General features: G+C 42.7%; 1 protein-coding gene across 1 annotated transcript in view; it reads left to right on the top strand.

Annotated features, from left to right (window-relative positions):
• Window positions 1–11641, top strand: part of nectin3a (nectin cell adhesion molecule 3a) — a 68212-nt gene extending 56571 nt beyond the window's left edge. The window contains exon 7 of the mRNA XM_020501967.2: window positions 8173–11641. Within this exon, the coding sequence (XP_020357556.2) occupies window positions 8173–8837 (665 nt within the window). The 3' untranslated portion in view covers window positions 8838–11641. The remainder of the gene's footprint in view (window positions 1–8172) is intronic.
• The last annotated feature ends 2013 nt before the right edge of the window (window positions 11642–13654 follow it).

Raw genomic sequence — 13654 nt, 5'->3', positions numbered from 1 at the left:
TTCAAACAACAATTACTTGTGCAAGCGCATCAGCAGATTCAATACGATAATTTATTCAGGACTTTGTGGCTGTGTGCGCCGAGTCTGACATCCCCTTAGAAAAGCTAAGAAAGCTATGGCCGTTTCTAGTGAAGCATTGCAAACAGGGAGGGGAGTTACCAGAAAATGAGAGCAGCCTCCGTCAAACTCACCTGCCCCGTGTGTTCAACCAACATATGACTGCCGTTCTACTGAAGATCCGTGGGAAGAGGTTTACGGTGGTTGTTGACGAAACAACAGATACAAGGGATTGCAGTGTTCTAACATTGTCATTGGTGAGTTAACTTAACTTGACAGTCTATTAATATACCGTTGCAATATACTACATTTACATTCTGCAATGTTAATTGTCCACATGCAAATTGTGATATTCCAAACCACAAGCTATCGTGGTGAAATATAGCGATGCATAATGTCAGCAGCCGTCTGCCTCTCCATCTAGCTAACTATCGCAGTATCTATATTGTGCTTACACTTAATTTAAATAACACTTATTTTGTCACAATATTATTTTAGGTTAAAACATAATTAAAGTTGTTCCTTATATTTCATTGCAGGCGCTGAAAACCAGTACTTTCTGGTGGATGTCATTTTCATGGACAGATGCAACTACTGAACGTTTTCCCAAGCTATACAGTGACTTGCGAAAGTATTCACCCCCCTTGGAATTTTTCCTATTTTGTTACAACCTGGAATTAAACTTTTGTGGGGGTTTGTATCATTTGATTTAAACAACATGCCTACCACTTTGAAGATGCAAAATATTTTTTGGTGTGAAACAAACAAGACAAAAAAAACAGAACTTGAGTGTGCATAACTATTCACCCCTCCCTAAGTCAATACTTTGTAGAGCCACTTTATGCAGCAATTACAGCTGCAAGTTTCTTGGGGTATGTCTCTATAAGCTTGGCACATCTAGCCACTGGGATTTCTGCCCATTCTTCAAGGCAAAACTGCTCCAGCTCCTTCAAGTTGGATGGGTTCCGCTGGTGTACAGCAATCTTTAAGTCATATCACAGATTCTCAATTCGATTTTGGTCTGGGCTTCCAAGACATTTAAATGTTTCCCCTTAAACCACTCGAGTGTTGCTATAGCAGTATGCTTAGGGTTGTCCTGCTGGAAGGTGAACCTCCGTCCCAGTCTCATATCTCTGGAAGACTGAAACAGGTTTCTCTCAAGAATTTCCCTGTATTTAGCACCATCCATCATTCCTTCAATTGTGACCAGTTTACCAGTCCCTGCCGATGAAAAACATCCCCACAGCATGATGCTGCCACAACCATGTTTCATAGTGGCGATGGTGTTTTTGGAGGTGATGAGAGGTGTTGGGTTTGCGCCCGACATAGCATTTTCCTTGATGGCCAAAATGCTCAATTTTAGTTTCATCTGACCAGAGGACCTTCTTCTATATGTTTGGGGAGTCTCCCACATGCCTTTTGGCAAACACCAAATGTTTGCTTATTTTTTTCTTTTAGCAATGGCTTTTTTCTGGACACTCTTCTGTAAAACCCAGCTCTGTGGAGTGTATGGCTTAAAGTGGTTCTATGGACAAATAATCCAATCTCTGCTGTGGAGCTTTGTAGCTCCTTCAGGGTTATCTTTGGTCTCTTTGTTGCCTCTCTGATTAATGCCCTCATTGCCTGGACCAGGCCCTCTCTTGGCAGGTTTATTGTATTCTTTCCATGTTTTAATAATGGATTTAACAGTACTCCGTGGGATGTTCAAGGTTTCAGATATTTTTTTATAACCCAACCCTGATCTGTACTTCTCCACAACTTCGTCCCTGACCTGTTTGGAGAACTCCTTGGTCTTCATGGTGCCGCTTGCTTGGTGGTGCCTCTTGCTTAGTGGTGTTGCAGACTCTGGGGCCTTTCAGAACAGGTGTGTATATATATACTGAGATCATGTGGCAGATCATGTGACACTTAGAATCCAAATAAAATCCATTTAAATTAAAGGTTGTAAATGCAACAACATAGGAAAAGCGCCAAGGGGGATGAATACTTTTGCAAGGCACTAGCCTCCCTCCACAGCAACAATCTGATCCTGAATGATGCCTGGGCAGTGGTCACAGATAATGCCTCCTACTGCCTGAAGGCATATAAGGAGGTTCTGAAAGGAGTGTTGCCCAACAGTGTCCATGTAACCTGTCTCTGCCATGTTATCAAGCTAGTGGATGAGACCTGGCAGCGCTATAAATAGTTCTCTGAAGTTGCATCACTTGTGACATGGATGAGATCTGTCTTCTTCAAGAAGCCTGTCAGAAAATAGGTGAGCTTCCTCATTGTGAAGGAGTTTGTGCAGGTCAAGGCTCCTTCTGAAGCAGTGAGCTCCAGATGGAATAGCTGGTTTGAGGCAGTGAAGTACCATGCAGAGCATGTTCATCTGTACAGAGTTTTTGTTGGCAGAAAAGTCATCATCCCAGGCAGTCACAAACATCCTCAGCCAGCTGGAAATGGAGGAGAAGGTTGCTGCATTGTTGCCTAGATTCTTGCATTACTCTTTTCATTTATAATGAAACACTAAATTGAAGCATTTTTCTTGATAAAAAAATATTGCAATTTTGTGTTGCATCATTAAAAATGTACTGTTATATCTTATTAAATTGTTGACGTTTTATTCATTCACATTATTATTAGATAGATTATTATCTGATGATAAAATTAGCGTAAATCGTAAAACACAGAATTCAGGGAAATTGAAAAAACTGAATTTGGGGGGGGGGGGGGGGGGGTTTATCAGTTTTATCTCAATCTCGTCATTCAAAGACTCAGTCATGGACACTCTTACTGACAGTTGTGGCTGCTTTGTGTGATGTATTGTTGTCTCTACCTTCTTGTCCTTTGTGCTGTTGTCTGTGCCCAATAATGTTTGTAGCGTGTTTTGTGCTACTACCATGTTGTGTTGCTACCATGTTGTGTTATCATGTGTTGCTGCCTTGCTGTGTTGTCTTAGGTCTCTCTTTATGTACTGTTGTGTTGTCTCGTCATGATGTGTGTTTTGTCCTATATTTATATTTTATTTATTGTAAATGTTTAATCCCAGCCCCCATGTCACGCCCTGACCTTAGAGATCCTTTTTATTCTCTATTTTGGTTAGGTCAAGGTGTGACTAGGGTGGGTACTCTAGTTTTTGCATTTCTATGTTGGCCTGGTATGGTTCCCAATCAGAGGCAGCTGTCTATCGTTGTCTCTGATTGGGGATAATTTTTAGGCAGCCTTTTTCCACCTGTTTTGTGTAGGATCTTGTTTTTGTATTGTTGCTGTTGATCCCTACAAGGCTGTATGTTTCGTTGGTTTTCTCTTTCTTGTTTTGTTGCTGGTTATCATTAATAAATATGATTAACCTACCCCACGCTGCATCTTGGTCCGACCATTCTTACAACGACGAGCGTGACACCCCATCCCCGCAGGATGCCTTCTGCCTTTTGGTAGGCTGTCATTGTAAATTAGAATGTGTTCTAAACTGACTTGCCTAGTTAAATAAAGGTAAAAAAAATAAAAATGATCCTCCTCTCATCTCCCTCCTTTCTTTTCATGTTTGGCTTCTCTATTATTCTTTATGTATGGAGCATGACAAATGTGCTGCTCTTGTATTTTAATTTCCCCTTTCCTTCTAATCTATATCCAAACATAAGGACTCCTACTCTTGGACACATTCTCCCCTGGCACACAATCTCTCTGATTTCTCACTGAGAGGGAGAACAGACTGGAGGAGTCTCAAACTAAAGCAGGTGGTCAGTCTTCATCTGTGAGTAGGCCGGGTTTAGACGGGTCTCACTCGTTCGAAAACTATGTGTGCGCCCCAAATTATACCCTGTTCCCTATATAGTGCACTACTTTTGACCAAGGCCCATAGGGGCGCACACATAGTTTTCCAGCAAGCAGGACTCCAGGGAATAGAGTGCCATTTGGGACAAAGTCTAAAGCTTGGTTGACACCCTGTCCAAGAAGGACTTGCATTGAGCAATTTGGCCTCAACATGGAGGAGTCAGGCATATGCCGCCACTTCTCTCACTCTGAGCCCATGTGGACCTGGATGTATCCAGACCTAAGCCACAGTAGCAGGCAGGCAGAGCATGTTTCATCCCCGCCCTTCTCCTTCGTGGCTGTCTCAGATACACAGTGGTGTTTCCACAGTGTCCTACATGGTGCGCTGCAGGAAATGTGTCCCAAATGGCACCCTATCCCCTATACAGTGCATTACCTTTGACCATGGAGGGTGTATATTGTGCCTATATTGTCCCCTGGTGCTCAGTGCTCCCCATCATACACCATGTCCCTCTCTAGCTACCAGGATGAGATGGCTTAGCCATTTTTTGTACATAATATTTCCGCCATCATTTCCTATAACTTCGTACCCCTGCACATTGACTCTGTACTCGTTACTCATTGTGTATTTATTCCTTGTGTTTCTATTTTTTTATTTGGATTGTTGGGAAGAACCCGTAAGTAGGCATTTCACAGTTAGTCTACATCTGTTGTTTATGAAGCATGTGACAAATAAAATGTGATTTTATATGAGGAGATCTAGCTGGGGAGCTTGGAGGTGGTTGTCTTAAGGCTAAGGAGGAGGTGTTATAGATCAGCTCACTGACCTTGAGCTGCCTCTCCCCTCCCCCTTCTCCCCCTTTACATTATCACTGGTCTCTTAGTCACTGCTTTACAATTGCAGGTTAGTTAGATTCTTGCTAAGTCAGGTAAATTGCAGCCAATATGTAATTAGCTGAAGGCTATGCTTGCTGCCATCCTGGTTGCATTTGATCAGTTGTAGCTTAGACTCTAGTGTTAGGTGGAGATACAAAGCAGTCCTAGTGCAGCTTAGACTCTAGTTTATTTATTTTTTATTTCACCTTTATTTAACCAGGTAGGCTAGTTGAGAACAAGTTCTCATTTGCAACTGCGACCTGGCCAAGATAAAGCAAAGCAGTTCGACACATACAACAACACAGAGTTACACATGGAATAAACAAACATACAATCAATAATACAGTAGAAATATCTATATACAGCATGTGCAAATGAGGTAGGATAAGAGAGGTAAGGCAATAAATAGGCCATGGTGGCAAAGTAATTACAATATAGCAATTAAACACTGGAATGGTAGGATGTGCAAAAGATGAATGTGCAAGTTGAGATCCTGGGGTGCAAAGGAGCAAGATAAGTAAATAAATACAGTATGGGGATGAGGTAGATTGGATGGGCTATTTACAGATGAGCTATGTACAGGTGCAGTGATCTGTGAGCTGCTCTGACAGCTGGTGCTTAAAGCTAGTGAGGGAAGTAAGAGTCTCCAGCTTCAGAGATTTTTGCAGTTCGTTCCAGTCATTGGCAGCAGAGAACTGGAAGGAGTGTGTAAGTGTTAAGTGGAGATACAAAGCAGTCCTAGTGCAGCTTAGACTCCAGTGTTAAGTGGAGATACAAAGCAGTCCTAGTGCAGCTTAGACTCCAGTGTTAAGTGGAGATACAAAGCAGTCCTAGTGCAGCTTAGACTCCAGTGTTAAGTGGAGATACAAAGCAGTCCTAGTGCAGCTTAGACTCCAGTGTTAAGTGGATTTACAAACCAGTCCTAGTGCAGCTTAGACTCCAGTGTTAAGTGGATTTACAAAGCAGTCCTAGTGCAGCTTAGACTCCAGTGTTAAGTGGAGATACAAAGCAGTCCTAGTGCAGCTTAGACTCCAGTGTTAAGTGGATTTACAAAGCAGTCCTAGTGCAGCTTAGACTCCAGTGTTAAGTGGAGATACAAAGCAGTCCTAGTGCAGCTTAGACTCCAGTGTTAAGTGGAGATACAAAGCAGTCCTAGTGCAGCTTAGACTCCAGTGTTAAGTGGATTTACAAAGCAGTCCTAGTGCAGCTTAGACTCCAGTGTTAAGTGGATTTACAAAGCAGTCCTAGTGCAGCTTAGACTCCAGGGTTAAGTGGATTTACAAAGCAGTCCTAGTGCAGCTTAGACTCCAGTGTTACGTGGATTTACAAAGCAGTCCTAGTGCAGCTTAGACTCCAGTGTTAAGTGGATTTACAAAGCAGTCCTAGTGCAGCTTAGACTCCAGTGGTAAGTGGATTTACAAAGCAGTCCTAGTGCAGCTTAGACTCCAGTGTTACGTGGATTTACAAAGCAGTCCTAGTGCAGCTTAGACTCCAGTGTTAAGTGGATTTACAAAGCAGTCCTAGTGCAGCTTAGACTCCAGTGTTAAGTGGATTTACAAAGCAGTCCTAGTGCAGCTTAGACTCCAGTGTTACGTGGATTTACAAAGCAGTCCTGGTGCAGCTTAGACTCCAGTGTTAAGTGGTTTTACAAAGCAGTCCTAGTGCAGCTTAGACTCCAGTGTTAAGTGGATTTACAAAGCAGTCCTAGTGCAGCTTAGACTCCAGTGTTAAGTGGATTTACAAAGCAGTCCTAGTGCAGCTTAGACTCCAGTGTTAAGTGGAGATACAAAGCAGTCCTAGTGCAGCTTAGACTCCAGTGTTAAGTGGATTTACAAAGCAGTCCTAGTGCAGCTTAGACTCCAGTGTTAAGTGGAGATACAAAGCAGTCCTAGTGCAGCTTAGACTCCAGGGTTAAGTGGATTTACAAAGCAGTCCTAGTGCAGCTTAGACTCCAGTGTTAAGTGGAGATACAAAGCAGTCCTAGTGCAGCTTAGACTCCAGTGTTAAGTGGATTTACAAAGCAGTCCTAGTGCAGCTTAGACTCCAGTGTTAAGTGGATTTACAAAGCAGTCCTAGTGCAGCTTAGACTCCAGTGTTAAGTGGATTTACAAAGCAGTCCTAGTGCAGCTTTTATTGCTTCTTTGTAGTCAGGCTCTTGATGTTTCTAGAGAAACAGGGTCAGGCTGCTTTTTGTCCTGAAGAGAGGTCAATATTCAGACATAGTAATCCCCCCTCTCTCTCTCTGTCTCTCATTTCGATTCAAGGGGGTTTATTGGCATGGGAAACATATGTTTACATTGCCAAAGCAAGTGAAATAGATAATAAACAAAAATGAAATAAACAATGACAAATTAATAGTAAACATTACACTCACAAAAGTTCCAAAACAATAAAGGCATTTCAAATGTCATTATGTCTATATACAGTGTTGTAATGATGTCTCTGTCTCTGTCCTTGTTTCTCTCTCTCTGTCTCTGTCTGTCCTGTCTAGCTCTGGGTGTCATCACAGTAACTAACCACTGAAGGACAAATCAGAGGCCGAACCTCACATCGATCACACACTGTTTCATCTTCTCACATGACTTCCCAGAGAGAGGGGAATAACTAATCGCACACATACACACACGCACACACACGCACACACACAACCTTATTTAACCCTCTTAAATCTCCTTTTTCTCTTCACTTTCTACCAGAGCCTCTCACTCCTTTACAGAGCCTTTGGTATTTGTCCAGACACTTTACTTATTTAATTTAATATGCTCTTTCAAAACAACAGTGTTACAGAGTTGCAAAATAAATGTAGAAATCTATATTATTCAATTATTGCACCCACACTGCTCACGCGCGCCAATGAAAGTTGCCAATCGCAATATAAAGTCAAGAGAAGAAAGGGCCTGGAAGGAGGAGAGATGACTAGAAACAACTCGGTTTACCGTTTTATGTGTGGATTAATTGGTGGAGTAAAGGATCTTGTGCATTTCAGGTAAACTAACAACTCAATGTTTATATTCCTGGACAAATTAGCTAGCAACAGCAAGCTAACTAGCTAAATTGCCATAAATGTTTCATGCTTTTCGACCTGTCCCCAAATTAATATAATTGGTTCAGAGTTTGTTTTGATATTTTAACCTGCGTGTCGTGATCGCGTTTGGTGTGGGGGGACAAAATACATTTATGCATGATGGCAAACAATGGCACACGCGCGCAGCCAGTTTGGGTTCCGTGTTAGAATTTCAATTAAGACTAAAGCTTTTTTGTGAACTGTAATTTTCTAAATGTTATTTTCACAGGATATAAACATTTGTGTATTCTACTTGTTCTGTATTCAATGATTATACTGTGTCACCAGTCAGATTCATACTAAAGACATTATTAACTGACAATTGTTTTTTTCTTCTCTGTCATGCCATTCCCTCCCTCCATAAACCCTCATCTCTGCCCCCCCCCACCCCCTCACACACCCATCCTCTATCCATCCATCAGATCCTCCCCCCACAACGGCACCAGTCCCCACAACCTCTACTCCCCTCTTCCTGGACACTAGTGACACCAGCACGGCCCCCAACAAGCGTCGAGGAGCGAGCGGCCACTCCACCTCACCCACTCTGGCCTCCCTGTCAGACAGCAGCCTGGGTACCATAGTGGGCGGGGCTGTGGGTGGGGTTCTGTTCCTGGTGCTGCTGCTGATCCTGGGCGGAGCCTGCTTCATGCGCCAGCGGAGGACCTTCAGGGGGGACTACTACACCAAGCAGTACCTGGGCCCCTCCGACATGCAGAAGGAGTCCCAGCTGGACGTGCTCCAGCCCCACGAGCTGCAGGAGGTCTACGGGGACGGGCCGAACTCTACCTACAAGGGCAGCCAGGAGCTGAAACCCAAGCCGGGACTGGGAGGGGACATAATTTACCCCAACGACATCCAGGACAGGGATGATTGGGGCGACGGCCACAGGGGCCTCCGGGAGGGCAGCTACTTCCCTGCTGAGAACCAAAACACCATCCACCACCCCAGAGGGCTGCCCGTTCACACCCCCACAGTGACCAACGGCTCTCCCTACCTGCCGGAGGACTGCTTTGACAACGGCACAGACAGCGAATATGTGTCCCACATGGATGGGTCTGTGATCTCACGCAGGGAGTGGTATGTCTGAGAGCTCCAGGGGAGCTGGAAAATACCTTTTGGCTCAAAATGACTTGGTGAGACAATAATTTAACAAGCATTGAAATAGATATATTATAGAGAATTTATATCAGTTCAATAAACAGACTCTTCTTGACAAGAATGAACATTCCCGGCTCATTTGTGTGCTCTGACCCCAAGGACTTCCATATGACTTCCATATGGAGTGTGTTATAACGTCGTGGCATCTCAACAGATGATCGCAGGCTGGGAATGGCAGTAATCTGCTGTCATTATCGGCTTAACTTTAGAACTAGGGTTCATTTGGCAAGGGTTTCTCTGTACTAGGTTGTTTCAACAGATGTGAGCGGTTCACATTGTGTCTTTCTGCTTTTATGTATGTAAACATGACTCATGAGTCTGGCATTTTAGCCTTCATTAGTGAAATATTTCTGTCCCTTTTAAACATTCTGAACTATGTTGCATCAATTCAAACCCCTCATATTCAATGACATTTCCCCCAAAATGTACTCTTTATTGCTTGCCTGTAATCATATGACTTTTTCATATAGGTACAATTCTGGTTGCTTCTTGCTGTTGAGAACACCTAAATCAGATTGTTATATTTGAGTGCTGAAACTGTTATGTGAAAGGGAAAAAGGATTCAACAATATGACAAGTTTATGGTTCTAGATGACGATAGAACATATCCACATATCCATTGATGTGAGCAGGATTGTACAGTGATGTTGTCAGGACTATGAGTCGTGATAGGACTCCATGAGGCACATCGGAGGAACAAATCTCAAGCTTAGCATCTATTTAGGACAGTTTATTGGACATGTTCTTTAGCATTTGTGTCCCAACTGGCACCCTACCCAGTTTATTAGGTACACCCATCTAGTCCTGACTCCGCTATCAGCATGGCGCAATAGGAACCTGGGATTCATCGGCCCAGGCAATGTTTTTCTACTCCTCAATTGTCCAGATGTTGGTGACCACTTCTTCTTGTTTTTAGCTGATAGGACTGGAACCTGGTACAGTATGTGTCAGTGTGATCTGTGATAGAGTTTTTCCAGTACACAACCAGGCACCATGACATGGTCTGTGTCCCACATGGCACCCTATTCCTTACGTAGTGCAGTACTTTTGAACAGAGCCCTATGAGCTCTGGTCATAAGTAGTGCACTATATAGGGAATATGGTGCTATTTGGGAAACTGACCAGGATGTTAATGCTACTAAAGGGTTGACATCACCAGTGGTCTCATCTCCATTAGCTTGTATTGACCTAGCATTTCCTGTTCCTTCTTAGCCGGCTGCTTCATTCTACCTGAGAAACTAAAGGATCAAAGTGGCCTCTCTAAAGCCTTGCCATTAAAGGAAAGCGATCTCTTCAGTCAACGGGTCGGGGGGAGGGGAGCGTGACTGTTGGAGGAGGGGGTTAAAGAGGTGGTAATCTCCCTGTGGTATTTCCAGATGGGGCTTGGTGGGGCTTGGTTTGTTTCTCCTTGTGGGAGTTTGCAGATTGAGGACACACTCTTTTTCATTTGATCCTTATTATTTTTTTGGTGGTTTATAAAACACTTGGATATCACACACACACACTCCACATGCTGCCTACTGCCTAGAACACTCCAACCCTGCCATGTTCAAAGCCCTCACCTCAAAGTTTTAGCTTTTTAATTAACTTCTCTTGCCTGGATGGACATCGCAAATGTTTGACCTCAGTGATGGATGTGTAGAGCATCTGTGTATGCAGGCACACTCATGTTTCAAGGCTTCCAGCGTGTGCCTGACTAAAATGGACCGAGCCCCTCTGAAAACTTTTCTTAGCTTGGCTACTGCTCAGACATCCACCCAGGGGTTGTGGGCACATAGGCTAAATACAATGCAGGGATACATTCTCATGTCTTTTACTGTCTGTCTGTACACACAATATGAGGTTAGCTTGGTCTTACTCCCTGTTTTGAACATTTGTTCAAATACAGGCTGGTCTTTGACATGTCATTTCATTTGTAGTAGAAGAAAGTGATTGAATGTTTACTGAAATTCTCTTTTTCACTTTTTTTTTTCTTTGGCAAAGCTTTTGTTTTCAAGTTGACCATGTTTGGAATGGAAAGAGATTAAGTTATTGTTGTGCCTATACTGCCTTCCTTTTGTTTGAATCATTTATTGTTTATTCTTCTGCTTATGTACATATGTGTGTATATATGTTCATGGTTTTTATGTGTGATGATATCAGCCTGATTGTCGGGAAGACATTTGATTCATGTGTTGATTTTAAGTACTGAATGCCTTGGGAGAGAAAGGTTGGTGCCTTATGTCTTTCTTTGTAATATTTATGATTTTGTTGCTTGTTTTTAAACCAGCGTAGTTGACTTAAGGTGAATTGTTTAGCCTTATACACACAGACTCTTGTAGCAGCTCTTGGAGCAGCTCAAGTTGCAATGTACCTAAAAATTGTATTTCACTGGAAAATTATGTGGGTAGTACTTTGTTAGTACTAAGCAGGCCAGAATCATAGTCAATATTATTGTTTTGTAAATATGCTGGCTGTTTTTTTTAGTCTTTTTTTATTTTTTATGTTTTTTTGTCTGAAATTGTCACCGAGCATTTCGATTATTTGAAGATAATTTAAAATACGAGCACTAGTCTGTTAGTACTAGGGAGTTTTCCTCTTTCACTTCATTTTACAAGATATTAGTTCTCAAAGGTTTGACTAATTATTTTGTTGCCATTGTGCTATTAATTGGTTTGTCAAAAATCACATTGGAAACAAGGGATAGATAATTGTTCTCTGTTTGTAATAAAAGAGCATCTTATCTGAATCATACTGAACTGTGTGGTCCCATAGGTTTATATCCATAACTCTTTTGCAGTGATAGTCTGCAATATCTCCTTTAACCTCAAATCACATATCAGGAACAAATAAGCTTTATGGGTATAAGAACAGGTGTTTTGTTTTCCTACTAATCTTTTTGTTTCTTGGCCCATAACGTGTCATCTGATTGCATTGGAAGAGGCTGAATTTTGTGTCCCAAATGGCACCCTAATCCCTATATAGTCCACTACTTTTGACCAGTGCCCTATGGGACAGAAGATAAGGGTGGAGGGCCCAATGGGCTCGGGTCAAAAGTAATGCACTATATAGGGAATAGGGTGCCATTTGGGGGACACAGTTCAGCCTCTTCCAATGCAATCAGATGACACTTTATGGGCCAAGAAAACAACTAGGGACAAAGGTGTTCCCCTCACTCAGACCTTAACCCATCTATCTCTGTCACCCTCAGCAGCCTCCACACCTGTGGTGATCAGTTACTGACCCATCACCTCTCTCCTGTCCCAGTCAGCACCCTCTCCATCACTGACATTGAGAATAGACCCACCCGCTGCCTTTGTGATGGACAAATGGATCACACCTGTACTGGGATAGGTGGTTGAGTTTGTTTGCTGACCACCCACAGTCCTAGCAGGTTTTCCTCTTGTATCTATTGACATTAACCTGTCTCCAAGCCCATTTGTCACCAATGAGGTCTTGAGTGATTGCTGTCGCATTCTTTTGTTGGCCTTGATTTGGTGTAAAAATAAAGTCTTATTGCATGATGTTTCAGGGCGGGCTTTTCCTCTGCACCAATAGGAAATTGTATAATGTGTTTATATCCCACTTTTATTTACCATATTAAATGACTGGTTAGACTTGAGTTGAAAAAATAAATGTATCCTATCAAACTGCGTGATGTTCACAAAAGGGCCCCTTTGTTACTTAATCGGCCATAAGTTTCTATACTCCCCAGTTTGGCCTCTTCTTCCTCTAAGTGTTGGTATCTAATCCTCTGTGTTAACCTGCTTCTGGAGGTGGCATGAAGAGTATCATTGTCTGTTATTCAATGAAGCCAGAGTGACACTCACTTCCCTCCATCCCAGATAAAGAGAGAGAGAGGCGAGAAACCAGATCCCTAATCTTCTCTGGCATGTCAGGCTGAAATCTTCCCTCTTACAGTCTTGGTGTGTCCCCCAAATGGCACCCTATTCCCTATATAGTACACTGCTTTTTACCAGGGCCCACTACATACGGAATAAGGAGCCATTTGGTCCACAGCCTTTCTCTGCTTTCATCACTTGACTGGCAACAGTGGCCCAAACACACCCGGTACCACTCTCTATTACCGTCACATTGCCTAACTGGGATAACCTCGGCCTAATTCATCATTGTTACTATCTGCGTGTTTGTGCAGGCTGCAGGAGTAAATAGCTCTGTTGGTGGGCTTCAGTTGCTCTTTGTCTCTCTCTCTCTCTTGCATCTCCGCAGCTGTCTTGGTTTGTGTTTTTTTTACACTTAATGAATCATCGGCAAATGTGTCGGCAAATGTGTTTTGCTTTTGTTACCTTGTAAAACAGCAGTCAACACTTTCAACATTCTTGGTAGACCCCACCCAATGTTTGAGTCTTGCCATGCGGTGGTATCTAATAGTCCATTGCAACTATGCTGGTAGAAAAAAAGCTGTTTGTTTGCTTAGATGTGCTGTGTGTTATTTTGTCATGCTGCAGGATATCTTGAAATTTACCAGTAGCCAATAATGAAAGCAGATCAAAGGCCAGGTTTCCAGGTTTTTTTGACTGGATTTGGCTCCCAATCATTTAGATAACAGTAGAGAGAAGGCCACTTCCAGTCTCTGAGTCTATCCCTCCCCTGCCTTCAAATAAACAACCCAACAATTATTAGCTAATGAACACGACCCGAGCACAAAGGAGAGAACATCAAAGGCCAAAGCTGACAAATACCGAAATAAGAAAATGCTGCAGACGGTGGGAGAGTGCAGTTACAACAAACATTTTGTCACGTGGC

This window comes from Oncorhynchus kisutch, linkage group LG15 (assembly GCF_002021735.2).
Source record: "Oncorhynchus kisutch isolate 150728-3 linkage group LG15, Okis_V2, whole genome shotgun sequence".
NCBI classification, from domain to species: Eukaryota; Metazoa; Chordata; class Actinopteri; order Salmoniformes; family Salmonidae; genus Oncorhynchus; species Oncorhynchus kisutch.
Note: the sequence above shows the minus strand (reverse complement) of the source record. Positions and strands in the feature narration are given on the sequence as shown.